Consider the following 15,053-nt stretch of genomic DNA (forward strand, 5'->3'; position numbering starts at 1 on the left):
AGTAAATAGAGTCCACCTGTGTGTAATTTAATCTCAGTATAAATACAGCTGTTCTGTGAAGCCCTCAGAGGTTTGTTAGAGAACATTAGTGAACAAACAGCATCATGAAGGCCAAGGAACACACCAGACAGGTCAGGGATAAAGTTGTGGAGAAGTTTAAAGCAGGGTTAGGTTATAAAAAAAATATCCCAAGCTTTGAACATCTCACGGAGCACTGTTCAATCCATCATCTGTAAACGGAAAGAGTATGGCACAATTGCAAACCCACAAAGACATGGCCGTCCGCCTAAACTAACAGGCCAGGCAAGGAGAGCATTAATCAAAGAAGCAGCCAAGAGGCCCATGGTAACTCTGGAGAAGCTGCAGAGATCCACAGCTCAGGTGGCAGGGGCAGGTGGGGGTGTCCACAGGACAACTATTAGTTGTGTACTCCACAAATCTGGCCTTTATGGAAGAGTGGCAAGAAGAAAGCCATAAGAAGTCCTGTTTGCAGTTTGTGAGAAGCCATGTGGGGGACACAGCAAACATGGGGAAGAAGGTGCTCTGGTCAGATGAGACCAACATTGAACTTTTTGGCATAAAAGCAAAACGATATGTGTGGCAGAAAACTAACACTGCACATCACCCTGAACACACTATCCCCACTGTGAAACATGGTGGTGGCAGCATCATGTGGTGGGGATGCTTTTCTTCAGCAGGGACAGGGAAGCTGGTCAGAGTTGATGGGAAGATGGATGCAGCCAAATGCAAGGCAATGTTAGAACAAAACCTTAGAGTTAGAGTCTGCAAAAGACTTGAGACCGGGACGGAGGTTCACCTTCCAGCAGGACAACGACCCGAAACATCCAGCCAGAGCTACAATGGAATGGTTTAGATCAAAGCATATTCATGTGTTAGAATGGCCCAGTCAATGTTCAGATCTAAATCCAATGGAGAATCTGTGGTAAGAGTTGAAAATTGCTGTTCCCAGACGCTCTCCATCCAATCTGACAGAGCTTGAGCGATTCTGCAAAGAAGAATGGGCAGAAATGTCCCTCTCTAGATGTGCAAAGCTGGTAGAGACATCCCCAAAAAGACTTGCAGCTGTATTTCAGTGAAAGGGGGTCCTACAAAGTATTGACTCCAAGGGGCTGAATACAAATGCTGCCACAATTTCAGATATTTGTACAAATTTAAAACCATTTATCCTTTTCCTTCCACTTTACAGTTATGTGGCACTTTGTGTTGGTCTATCACATCAAATCCCAATAAAATACATTTATGTTTTTGGTTGTAACATGACAACATGGGGAAAATTTCAAGGGGTGTGAATACTTTTTCAAGGCGCTGTATATAAGGGTGCTGAATAATATAGCTGACATCTACAAGAAAAAAGCAGGTATGAGGGCCCTGCATATTGCAGCTTACATCTAATAGGGAACGGGAGATATGAGGGTCCTGCTCCTTACAGCTTACATCTAACAGGGAAGAGGAGGTATGAGGGCCCTGCTCACGACAGCTTACATTTAATAGGGAAGAGGAGGTATGAGGGTCCTGCTCACGACAGCTTACATTTAATAGGGAAGAGGAGGTATGAGGGCCCTGCTCACGACAGCTTACATTTAATAGGGAAGAGGAGGTATGGGGGTCCTGCTCATGACAGCTTACATCTAATAGGGAACAGGAGGTATGAGGGTCCTAATCATTACAGCTTACATCTAATAGGGAACAGGAGGTATGGGGGTCCTGCTCATGAGAACGTATATCTGATAGGGAACAGGCAATATGAGGGCCCTGAGCATTATGGCTTTTAGTCTCATGGACACCAGACAATATGAGGGTCCTGCTCATTACAGCTTACATCTAACAGGGAAGAGGAGGTATGAGGGTCCTGCTCATTACAGCTTACATCTAACAGGGAAGAGGAGGTATGAGGGTCCTGCTCGTTACAGCTTACATCTAATACGGAAGAGGAGGTATGAGGGTCCTGCTCGTTACAGCTTACATCTAACAGGGAAGAGGAGGTATGAGGGTCCTGCTCGTTACAGCTTACATCTAATACGGAAGAGGAGGTATGAGGGTCCTGCTCATTACAGCTTACATCTGACAGGGAAGAGGAGGTATGAGGGCCCTGCTCGTTACAGCTTACATCTAATACGGAAGAGGAGGTATAAGGGTCCTGCTCATTACAGCTTACATCTAACAGGGAAGAGGAGGTATGAGGGTCCTGCTCGTTACAGCTTACATCTGACAGGGAAGAGGAGGTATGAGGGTCCTGCTCGTTACAGCTTACATCTAATACGGAAGAGGAGGTATGAGGGTCCTGCTCATTACAGCTTACATCTGACAGGGAAGAGGAGGTATGAGGGTCCTGCTCGTTACAGCTTACATCTGACAGGGAAGAGGAGGTATGAGGGTCCTGCTCATTACAGCTTACATCTGACAGGGAAGAGGAGGTATGAGGGCCCTGCTCGTTACAGCTTACATCTAATACGGAAGAGGAGGTATAAGGGTCCTGCTCATTACAGCTTACATCTAACAGGGAAGAGGAGGTATGAGGGTCCTGCTCGTTACAGCTTACATCTAACAGGGAAGAGGAGGTATGAGGGTCCTGCTCGTTACAGCTTACATCTAACAGGGAAGAGGAGGTATGAGGGTCCTGCTCGTTACAGCTTACATCTAACTTTACAGATGAAATTATACAGGACACGTATATATATTCTTTATGTATTGAGTCCAATATCTGATCCGTCATACAGGTATTTATTTATACACAGTGAGAATGGGTGTGAGTGATCATTTATTTGCCATCTCACTGCAGAGTTAACAGAGCTCATAATGAGATGCCGCTGGCTGTTGCGAAGAGGTGACCTCTACCACCACCTTTATCGAGCGCCATCATGGCTGCCAAATCCTAAGAGAGCGTCACATCTTGGCGCTGTGCGGCGTCATTCTGCGGTGGCAATGGGGTTTATATCAGCCTGGCAGTGCGGCATGTTTACTGCACTCTGTTCCTCCTCAGAGATGAGCTGACATCATTTTGCACTCGCAGGCAGCAGGAGAGAAAATGGCCGCCGCAGCAGGTGGGAGGGCGGGCGCAGCGTGTTTATTGACAGACGCAGGAGCACATCATGGTGATCTGTCAGACTGTGAAGTTCCAGGAAAACAATCGCAGCTCACTGCTGTGCCAGAGGCACCCGATACCGCCTGCCATCAGCTCCACAAATGGTTGCTCTGTACTCGTGTGGAGTCAGCCAGGAGAAGGGGCTGTTCCCGGAGCCAACGCAGTTCACATGGGGTCAGACATGTCACGAGTTCCATAGCCTCTGCCAAATATGTAAAAGCAGCTTTGAGAGAGCCAGCTATGGAGCCGCCGACTTGTACAAGCCAGAGCCACGGCCCCTGTTCTCCGAACTGCTGTGCAGGCGTGGGCTCTGGAGACTCACCGTCTGCTCGCAGCTCCGGTACCATGTGCAGGCAGCAGTCTGACGGCGAAGATCTCACCCTGCTTAATGCTGGCCTCACTTCCAGCACCGTCTTCCAGGACACGGGAGGCCCGACTGTACCCAAAGAATTACGGAGGCAACCTGTACAAATCACCGTACTCTCCTTCCACGAATCACCCACAATTCACCAACCAATAACGATAATACAGCTATTCAGATTCACAATACTAATCCCAAGGGAAATTATTACATTCATATGTATTTCAAAAATTCCTGTACTGCCTGCAAGGTGACAGTATACCACAGATTAGCCCATCCTTAGGTCACCAATACCCATCCATCCTCCTATGTGTCTTCTACCATAACTAAAATGTATTAGTAAATCCAAAGATTTCACGATCTTGTTAATATCATTTCAAAAGTAATTTTCAATCTCTTAAAATCTCAGCTTTCGTTAAAGGATAAGTTCACCTTACAGAAAAAATAATAAGTTCACATATTTTTGCAGAGAAAAAAATGTGCAGTTAATATTTTTTTTTATACATATATATAGGTGCAGCGCTAAAATATACGAAAACAGAGTTTTTCCAATGTGATGTGATCATACGTAATAAATATATATGAATAAAAGTTTATGCAGAAAATATGAATAATTATTGGTATTCAAACATAAAGTGACAAAGTGCAAGTACTGTGCTAATATATCATTTCCACAATAAAGTGCTACTATAGTGATAATTGTGAGCACATAATAGTGCTAAAATATCAAAATCCAATATATGACGAGAAAAATGGCCAAAAAGTGTTAATTGTGAAAATCCATCCAAGAATGATCTAAAGGTAAGTGCTTCGTATACTCTAACGATTATTCAGTGATGTGCCAGGAATCTGTTAAGATTACGCACTCACCAGATGCGTAATAATAATACGCATTTGTATATAATGTTGTCAGATGGGGGTCCCCTTAAGGATGTGTACAGCCTGGTCTGGTCAGAGAGATCCCCTTCCCCCGGGTTATCTGCAGCACCTCAGCCGTCCTCCAGAATGGGCTCTGTAGATTTGTTAGCTCATGAAGCGCCAGAAAGAAGGATGCCCATAGTGTAGTATTTTTCAATTGTAATGGTTTATTTGTGAAAGGTGAGGTATTTTTTCCTGCAGGAGCCTGGAAAGCATTGCACTTACAATCAGTAGATCACGGGTGCAATGTGGACTCCTGCAGACGCCCTCCTGCTTTCAGCCTGTACCTCTGTATGGGCTTTTTGTTTGAAAGCCGGAGGACATGTCAGTGGACTACAGGAGCACTCATCAGTGCCCATTGAAACTACAAGTCCGTCTGCCGCGTTGGAAGGCGGTACTTGTAGTTTATTCGTTCATGGGAATCTGTGAATGAATGATACGGCTGTGTGGGTGGAGCTCCACGCAGCTGCACTGTTTTTACAGCGGAGCTCCACCCAAAAGGGAAAGTTCCGCTTTAATGCTTTGTCCTCCATTAAGGATTAGCACCTTTGGGGAGCGGGTACCAGAATTTGACAGGCACCCGCTCCCACTTTTGCTGCGATAGCCTAAGGCAAGCAGAAGTGGAAGTTGTCCTCCCCGTAGTCTTCTGCGACACGCGACAGGTCCCAGAAGACTACGGGGCCATTCACAAAGCGCACCGCTTCTCGTGCATGCACAGTGGGCACCCAGCTGTAAAGCCGCAAGCTGTCACAGCCAGGTGCCCACACTGAAGATGGTGTCACCAGGGAGAGAAGACGGCTGGTGAAACCAGCGGTGGTGAGGACACTGCTGGACCAAGGGACAGGTAAGTGGCTGTGTTTTAAAAGTCAGCAGCTACAGTTTTTGTAGCTGCCGACTTTTATTTATTTTTTTTTCAGGTGGAACTCGGCTTTAAGAAGTGACAGCAGGGGAGGGGAGAAGATCCCCAGCCTGCTGTCACAAGGAGGAGGGATCAAGGGAGAGGGGCAGGAGCTGGAACATGTTACATGTTCCACCCTAAAAACGGGTGGAACACGTAACGTGCTCCAAAGGGGAACCTATCCTTTAAAATAAGCCCTGGTAATACTGCCATGAAGGTCCTTGTTCAGGCACTTCCCACCAAGACTTAGTTGCTGTCTCACAGTTGCGCCCCTGCATTGCCACACGGGCCTCTGATGGAGACTACAAGTGGCCATTTCAACAAGCTTTATGCAGGTATGGTCCACTGCAGGGGCGGACTGACAACTCATGGGGCCCCCGGGCAATAGGGGATCATGGAGCCCCTGGGTCCTTGCCCAAACTCAAAAAAGCCTATGAAAAAGGTACCAGGGGCATCTCATGGGGTCCACTACTGACCCCGGGCCCTTGGGCAGTGCCCGAATTTCCAAATGGTCAGTCCGCCCCTGGTCCACTGCTGTTATCAGGAAGTACACCCTGAGAAATGTCATGCAGCCATTACAGGAGTGCATGGAGATGGGAAGTGGCAGCAAGAAAACAGCACCACTGAGGTGTAACAAAAAACTATGTGAAAAAGATTTTAATTAAAAATATATATATTTTTTTTCACAGTACACAGAGCAACCTAATTGCTGTCTAGTTGGGGTTTACATCTACTTTGATATCATAACAGAAAAACACCACCAGCTAAAACAGCTGCCCAGGGTGTTTACTTACTGCCCAGGGTGTTTAAATACTGAAAGTAGCTCTCCAAAAAAGGTAAAACTTGTCCTGACTTAGCAAAATGTCCATTAGAAAATATGGGAGCTGCCCTAGGGGGAAACCTGCTGACCTGCTGTAAAAATGCTAGTTCCCTAGCTATTATGCTGACACTATAATATTTTGTGAATTAAAGATCTGAACCAAATATGCAGATCAGGTAAATGACTCAAAAAGTACTAAAAAAAAAGGATTACTATGACAGATGGGCATTTTAAGAAAGAGTTAATTGTGTTGTCCTCGGTCTCTCTCCATCACTACTTCATGTTGTCTTCAGTGTTTACCCATCCCTACTCAGGAAGGACCTCATTCTTTACCCATCCCTCCAAGCCATCCACAGTTCCTCCTCATCCCTCTTTGTTGTCCTCCTTTTTTTAAGCTATCTTCATGTTTTCCTCATTGTCTCCTCATCCCTCTTTCATGTTCTTCTCAGTCTCTCCTTATCCTGAATTTATGCCGTCCAAAGTTTACCTTCATCCCTCCTTCATGGTGTCCACAGTCTCCCTTATTTCTCCTCCATTCTATCCCTCAGTATCTCATCATCCCTTTTTTATGTTCTCTCTCATTATCCTTCCTCCATACTGTCCTCATTCATTATACATGTTGTCCTCACTCTCCTCTCATCCCTTATCCATGTTGTCTTCAGTCTCCCCTTATCACTTCTCCATACTGTCCTCAGTCTTTCCTCATCTATTCTCCATGCTGTCATAAGTCTCTCCTCATTGTTCCTGCATGTCGTCTTCAGTCTCTTCTTATTCCTGCTCAGTTTATCCTCATCCCTCTTCCATGTTGTCCTCAGTGTATCCTCATCCTCCTCCATGTTGTCCTTGGTCCCTTCTCAACTGTCCTCTATATAATCCTCATTCACTCGTCTGAGCCATCCATAGTTTCTCCTCAACCCTCTTCCATGTCCTGAGTTTCTCCTTGTCCCTCTAATGATGTCCTCAGTCACCCTTATGTGTCCTCCATGCTATCCTTAGTATGTTCTCATCCTTCTTCCATATTGTCCTTAGTCCGTTCTCATCCTTCCTCCTTTTTTATCCTTAGCCTCTCCTCATCCTTCATGTTGTCTTCAGTCCCCAGTTGTTCCTCATTCTTCTTCCATATTGTCCTCAGTCTCCTTTTAACCAACCTCTATGTTGTCCTCAGTCTTTCTTGTCCACCTTCATGTTGTTCTCAGAGTCCTCTTATCCCTGCTTTTTTTGGTACTCAGTCTCCTTATCCCTCCCAAATACTGTCATCAGTATCTCCTCACCCGTTCCATCTTGTCCTCTTCCCTCACCTATATTGCTTTTAGTCTCTCATTTTAACTCTGTCTTTTCCTCACCCCTCTTGTCCTCTTCCCACCTCTATCTTGTTTTAACCCCTCTTTCATCCTGTCCTTTTCCCTCCATTATCTTATCCTCTTCAAATCTGTATCTTGTCCAAATCCCTCCTCCATCTTGTCCTCATCACTCCTTAATCTTGTCCTCATTCCTTCTCCATCCCGTCCCATCCCTCTTCCATCTTGTTCACGTCACTCCCCCATCTATTCCTCTTCCTTCTTGTCCTATGCCCTTATCCTCTTGTACTCTTTCCCCCCTGCATCCTGTCCTCATCACTCTTCCATCTTGTCCTCTTCCCTTCTCTATCTTGCCCACTTCACTCCTCCATCTTGTCCTCTTTCCTCCTCCACCCTGTCCCAAACCTATACCATCTTGTTCACTTCACTCCTCCATCTTGTGCTCTTCCCTCCTCAATTTTGTCCCATCCCTCTTCCATCTTGTTCACTTCACTCCTCCATCTTGTCCTCTTCCCTCCTCTATCTAAACCTTATTAGTCTTGTCCTCATCCCTCCTCTATCTTGTCCTTTATCCTCCTCCATCCTTCCATCCTATCCCATCCCTCTTGCATCTTGTTCACTTCACTCATCCATTTTGTCCTCCTCCTTTTTGTCTTATACCCTCATACATCTTGTCTTATCCTTTTTGTACTTTTTCCACCTGCATCCTCATCCCTCTTCCACCTTGTCTTCTTACCTCTCTATCTTGCCCACTTCCCTCCCCCAGCTTGTCCTCTTCACCCCTCCATCTCATCTTCTTTCCTCCTCCATCCTGACCCATCCCTCTTCCATCTTGTTCACTTCACTCCTCCATCTTATCCGCTTTCTTCCTCAATCCTGTCCTCTTTCCCCCTCCATACTGCCCCATCCCTCTTCCATCTTGTTCACTTCACTCCTCCATCATGTCTTCTTCCTTCTTTTGCTATCCCTCATCCATCTTGTCTTATTCCTCTTGCCCTCTCCCCCCCCCCATCCTGTACTCATCTCTGTTCTATCTTGTCCTCTTCCCTCCTGCATCCTGTCCACTTCCCTCCTCTCTCTTGTCCTCTTCCCTCTTCATCTTGTCCTCTTCACTCTTCATCTTGTCCTATGCCCTTGTCCATCTTGTTCTATTCTTCCTGTTCTCTTCCCTCCTGCATCTTGTCCTCATTCCTCTTCCATCTTGCCCTCTTCCCTCCTCCATCTTGTTCTTTTCTCTATCTTGCCCTCTTCCCTTCTCCATCTTGTCCTCTTCCCTTCTCTATCTTGCCCACTTCCCTCCTCCATTTTCTCCTTTTCCCTCTTCATCTTGTCCTCTTCCCTCTTCACGTTGTCCTCATGCCTCCTCCATCTTGTCCTCTTCCCTCCTCCATCTTGTCCTCAGCCTCCCTGACATCTCACTGGTCTCTTGTTACATACTCTTTCCCTCAGTCCCCCGCCCCTTGTACTCTGCGCTTGGCTATAATCTGATCTCCTGTTTTACACTTTGTAGTACTGCTGATCCTCCCATATTGAAGTTATAATTTAACCTCTGGAAAGCAGAGTTCAGTCTCCTATTGATAATGTACATGTCGAGCAGAGCCGTCCCTGTCCGGTTACCCTACACATCTACAAAACGCCTTGGTTGTGCTTTTTTACACCGATGTTGTCAGCCTGGAATGACTGCGGCGGACATGCTCGCTCTGTCATGCTGGTCCTTGGAAGGGGTTAAGTGTGTTTCCTGGGGTGGAGTCAGTTTTGCGCTCATCTCAGGGTCTCCATAGCAACACAGAAAGGCATCCATCGGGAGGGGTCTGGCCAAGTGCCAGACTGAGCAATGCTTGGACTCCCAGAATCCTCTGCTGGACATTTGCCCAACTTAAAACAAAATGGAACAAAACAACGTGAATAGAATGGTGTGTGTGTTTATCTCACCCTGGTTCTCCATCACCACGCCCGGGAACATTCCCCGTCACCACACCCGGGGCCCATACAGGAGTACCCGTCTCCCTCAACCATGTGCTATGCCAAACCTTTCCCCTCCCCCCCTTCTTCACAGTGCCAACCTGCACTTTACACCCCGGTCATGATTAAGAAATTAGTCACGTCAACGTCACAGCAGGAAGAGACTTGTGAGTACAGCCGTCCTGATTACATGTAAATAAACAGAATAAACATGTGTGTAGACACATGTACCACACAACATGCCAAGGGCAGGGCAACACATGGTAGATTGTTTCACCATGGCCAGGAGGTAACAAATACCAGGATAGGAGTGACCCGTCACCATATAAGGGGCACCCAGCATGTCCTTTAACAGTGGTGTGTGGGAGGAACCACAACTCCCAGCATGTCTATAATGCTCTGGTAGTAAGACTACATCTCCCAGTATGCCCTATAATAATGATGTGATGGAGAAACCACAACTACTGGAGTACCCTATTAACAACAGGCTGATGAAGGAACTACAACTCCAAGCATGCTTCACCACAGATCCCAACATGTTTTATAACAATGTCTGGTGGTACTACACCTCCCAGCATGCCCTACTTAAATATCAAATGGTGGTACTACACCTCCCAGCATGTCCTACTTAAATATCAAATAGTGGTACTACACCTCCCAGCATGCCCTACTTAAATATCAAATGGTATTACTACACCTCCAAGCATACCCTATATTATCTAGAGGTAGTACTACACCTTCCAACATGCCTAATGTTAACAGATGATGGTACTACACCTCCCAGCATGCCCTATATTAATTTCTGATGGTGGCACTACACCTCCAAGCATGCCCTATAACAGCTGATAGTATTATAGTACTACACCTCCCAACATGCTCTAAAACAATGCTTGATGGTGGTACTACACCTCCCAGTATGCCCTACAATAATATCTAGTGGTGGTACTTCACCTCCCAGCATGCCCTATAATATCTAGTGGTGGTACTACACCTCCCAGCATGGCGTATAATAAAATTTGGTGGTACTACACCTCCCAGCATGCTCTATAATATCTAGTGGTGCTACTACACCTCCCCGCATGCCATACAATAATATCTAGTGGTGGTACTATACCTCCCAGCATGCCATACAATAATATCTAGTGGTGGTACTACACCTCACCGCATGCCATACAATAATATCTAGTGGTGGTACTATACCTCCCAGCATGCCCTATAATATCTAGTGGTGGTACTACACCTCCCAGCATGGCCTATAATAACATTTGGTGGTACTACACCTCCCAGCATGCCATACAATAATATCTAGTGCTACTACACCTCCCATCATGGCGTATAATAAAATCTGGTGGTGCTACACCTAGCATGAGCTAAAACAATTTTGACAGTGGTACTACACCTCCCAGCATGCCCTAAGAATTATATCTTCCGGAACTACACCTCCCAGCATGCCCTATAAATATTATGTGATAGTACTACACCCCCAGCATGCCTTATAATAGTATCTTGTGTTGGGACTACATCTCCCAGCATTCCCTATAATAATAATCAATGGTAGTACTACACCTCCCAGCATGCCCCCTCCCCCTCTAACCATGTGCTGCAACAAGTCACGTGTCATCCAGCACACACGTGCGCCGAGGGGCCGCAGACGGGGCGGGGTCTGCTCAGCGCGCACGCGCCTCTCATTTCCAGCAACGCAACAAGCTGCGTGACGTCACGGCCAGGTGGCATTCCTCGGCTGGCGGTGGAGGCGGCGCGGCGCAGTACGCACGCGCGGAATCCCAGCCCTGCGCGGCCCCGGCATTGCGCGCTCCAGGCGGGCTGCGGCTTGCAGAGAAGCGGAGGAGAGAGAGAGAAGCAGAGCACGCCCGGTACGGACCGGAGCACAGCACTGTCCACAGAGCCGTAAGGAGGCGGAACTGCTGCATGACCCCCTGCCAGTGAGTGAGTCCCTTCCCCCGCGCAGCATGTCAGCGGCACAGGTGTCCTCGTCACGCCGCCAGTCGTGTTACCTGTGTGACCTGCCACGAATGCCATGGGCCATGATCTGGGACTTCACCGAGCCTGTCTGTCGTGGCTGCGTCAACTACGAAGGCGCTGACCGTATAGAGTTCGTCATCGACACCGCGCGCCAGCTCAAACGTAGCCATGGCTTCCAGGATGGGCGCTCTCCGGGGCCACAGGGGCCCGGCTCTGGTGGGGCAGCCAAACAGCACCCAGCCGTGCAAGCAGCCCTGACCGCCAAGGACACGGCGCAGCTCAATCACCTGGACGGGGCGTCCAAGGTGGCCGCGGCTTCTGGACTAGAGAGGTATGGACTGACTGACCGCGGCCGCTTCGAATACACGTTGGCCGCTGCGGCGCGTCTTCCCAACGGCCTTAATGGGTTCCCCAAGCCTGGCGAGGACGGCCCCCCAGAACTGAACCGCCAGAGCCCCAATTCCCGGGGCCGTACGGGCCATGGACTAATCCCCCAGCTGGGACCTGGACAGCTGAGTGTCCCACCAAACCTGCTCCCCCAGACTTTGCTGAATGGCCCTCCTACAGCCTCTTCGTCTGGGGCCCCGCATGTGCTTGGAAGGGGCCCTGCCGGCTCCAGCGGCCTCAGCGTGCCACCGCCCCCTTCAGCCAGCTCTTCGGGTGACCCTAAGCGCCCGGGATCCGTGTCCAGCACCGACCAGGAGCGAGAGCTGAAGGAGAAGCAGCGGAACAGCGAAGCTCTCTCTGAACTAACGGAGAGCCTGCGTTCCCGGGCCGAGGAATGGGTAGGGAAGCCCAAGGCAGTGCGGGACACCCTGCTCACCCTGTCAGCATGCACACCCTTTGATGTCCGCTTCAAAAAAGACCACGCACTGCTGGGGCGAGTGTTCGCCTTTGACGCCACATCCAAACCAGGTCTTCTGGACTACGAGCTCAAATTGTTTGTGGAATACCCCAGCGGCTCCCTCAACGTGTTCAGCTCAGCCTCCGGTGTGGCCAAGCAGATGTACCAGGACTGTATGAAGGACTTTGGCCGCGGTCTGTCCTCGGGCTTTAAGTATTTGGAGTATGAACGCAAACATGGCTCTGGGGACTGGCGTCTGCTGGGTGACCTTCTTCCAGAGTCAGTACGTTTCTTTAAGGAGATGGTCGTTGCAGATATGTTACCACAGCCCTACCTGGATCCTGGCTGCCCCATGCTGCCCAGCGCCTTGGTGAACCTGCCTCGAGCCCTGGCTGCAGCTGCCGCCGCCGCGTCCTCCTCGGCTGGGGGAAGCGGCCAGGCCCGCTCAGGGGTGAGGAAACGCAAGGCCTCACCTGAACCAGATTCTGCTGAGGGACAGATGTGGATCACGGGGCAACCGGATGGTATCAAACAGTTGAGTTTAGCAGCTTCAGGGGGAACTCCATCCTCCTCCTCCGCAGGTTCCTACGGCGGCCCCGCTCCACCACCGCCGCCGCCACCTCTCGGCCCTGGTCACCCGCAGCGAACCACCCCACCTGAGAGCGCCCCTCCAAATGGGCCATCGCCTATGGCGGCACTGCAGTCTGTCACAGACACTTTGGGCACTGCTCATTCCCCTAAAGACGGACAGACAGGTGGGGGACCCCCGGTGCACTCCACCACCTCATCGGCACGGCGGAATAGCAGCAGCCCGGTGTCGCCAGCGTCAGTACCTGGCCAGAGACGTCTGAATTCCCGTAACGGAGGGGGTTCAGCAGAACTCAGCCTTCAGGTGGCACCTGCTGGGGGAGCCCCTCATCCAGGAATGGACCAAGTGCACCCCCAGAACATTCCCGACTCGCCCATGGCCAACAGCGGCCCCCTGTGCTGCACCATCTGCCATGAGCGCCTAGAGGACACGCACTTTGTCCAGTGCCCATCCGTACCCAGCCACAAATTCTGCTTCCCATGCTCCAGAGAGAGCATCAAGGCCCAGGGAGCAACGGGTGAGGTCTACTGCCCCAGTGGAGAGAAGTGCCCCCTGGTTGGATCTAATGTACCTTGGGCTTTCATGCAGGGGGAGATTGCTACCATTCTTGCCGGGGATGTTAAGGTGAAAAAGGAGAGAGACCCTTAGTAAGAGTGGATGTTATTGTACATAAACCTTTATCCAGCTCCTCATCTATAACTTGCAGACCAAGGACAGGCTCCGGGGTGTGGTGATGTGGATCCTGGACACCAAACATTTTACATCAAATTCAGCCCAGAAATGCCCCCCCATTCCCCCAGACATGTGATTCAAGCTTTTTTTTTTTTTGGGAGGGGGGAGTTCTGGTGTTTGAGAAACACACACTTTGTACTCTTCATCTTTTTTTTTTTTTTGGGAATAACATGGCGGAGTTTGTTATATAAAAACAAAATTAAAAAATTTAAAAAAAAAAAAATCTGCCTGCCGGTGGAGCGGACCTTGCAGGACAGCAAACAGTGGGATTCCCCTTTGGCAAGGCAGGACGGAGGCTGTATAAAGCTTTTTTTGGCGGCTCCTGGCCAGCGGGAACGTCGCAGAAACTTAGTCTTATGTACAGATCTTATTTTTGTGGTGTTTCAGCAATTTGAGACACTTGTTATGTACACTTCATTTGAAGGGTGACAGAGCTCATGTTTGGGTGTTGTTGGGATTATTATCGCTCCTTATATCCCCCTTTTTACTTTTAAAATTTTTTTTTTTTTTTAACAACGTTTGTTGCAAGTGTGTCCACTAGGTAATGGTTTCTAGCACTTAGCGATGCTGCTGGTGTGTCATTTTTGTAATGTACGCACTTCTCTCGAGGGGGGGGGAGGGAGGAGGGGTGGACAGTGAAACTATTAAATCTGTAAAAAAAAATAAAATAAAATAAAACTGATATATATGCCCATATCCCCCTGTTCCTTTGAGGTGGGTGTGACACATAAGACAATGTTGTATTCCCCCCCCACCCCTCCTTTACTCTGATACTTGGAGGGTGTATAATCCAGTGTAATTATCAGTTTGCAGGTTTCTGCAGGTCTACACAATGCAATTATAATTGGTTTAACCCATCGAGCGCTGGCAGTACAATGCTGTCTCTGGGCCAGTAGAGGGTTACATATTTCTTTATATATGAAAATTATATATATATATTTTTTTTTTCTTTTTGCACGAATGCTTTTAAACTGTAGAGCAAATTGCCGTCTGTACATTTAGGGTGGGCAGAACCTTCTTTCTTTGTCCAGAACACATTTCTGTAGTATAACAGACCACTGTTATGTGCCTTGGAGCTGATTACATTGTAATAAATTTGATTCATATAACCATTGTTTGCTGCTGCGGTCGCTGTTTTATTCTGATTTCACGGGAGTTAGATTTAGGAGATTGCCTCGCTGTGCGCTCTCTAGCCTTGCCTGTGATTGTGCACTCTCGGAGCGTTGTGCCGTCTTGGTGCTCTCTAATCCTAGCTTGTTCTCATGTGCTGCTATTTCTGGATTGCTCTGCTGTCTCAGGGAGTACCCTGCATGCTGTGCCTCCCCTCTGCTGTCTCAATGAAGTTTTCTGCCAGCTATACATCATCTTTACTGTCTCCTTGTGTGATCTGCCTGCTGTGCATCCCCTCTGCTGTCTCACTGAGCAGTCTCTTCCTGCTGTGCATCCCCTCTGTTGTCTCACCGAGCAGTCTCTTCCTGCTGTGCATCCCCTCTGCTGTCTCACCGAGCAGTCTCTTCCTGCTGTGCATCCCCTCTGCTGTCTCAC

At 48.5% G+C, this 15,053-nt stretch overlaps 1 protein-coding gene across 1 annotated transcript; it reads left to right on the plus strand.

Annotated features, from left to right (window-relative positions):
* Positions 1-11,120: 11,120 nt before the first annotated feature.
* IRF2BPL (interferon regulatory factor 2 binding protein like) lies at positions 11,121-14,617 on the plus strand. Its single transcript, XM_089660580.1, has one exon. It carries the CDS (start codon positions 11,331-11,333, stop codon positions 13,422-13,424), a length of 2,094 nt encoding a protein of 697 aa, XP_089516706.1. The 5' UTR covers positions 11,121-11,330; the 3' UTR covers positions 13,425-14,617.
* Positions 14,618-15,053: the final 436 nt, after the last annotated feature.

The sequence above is a fragment of the Staurois parvus genome, unplaced genomic scaffold (genome assembly GCF_062004578.1).
Source record: "Staurois parvus isolate SC_StPar_1 unplaced genomic scaffold, SC_StPar_1.0 ptg001253l, whole genome shotgun sequence".
Taxonomy (NCBI): Eukaryota; Metazoa; Chordata; class Amphibia; order Anura; family Ranidae; genus Staurois; species Staurois parvus.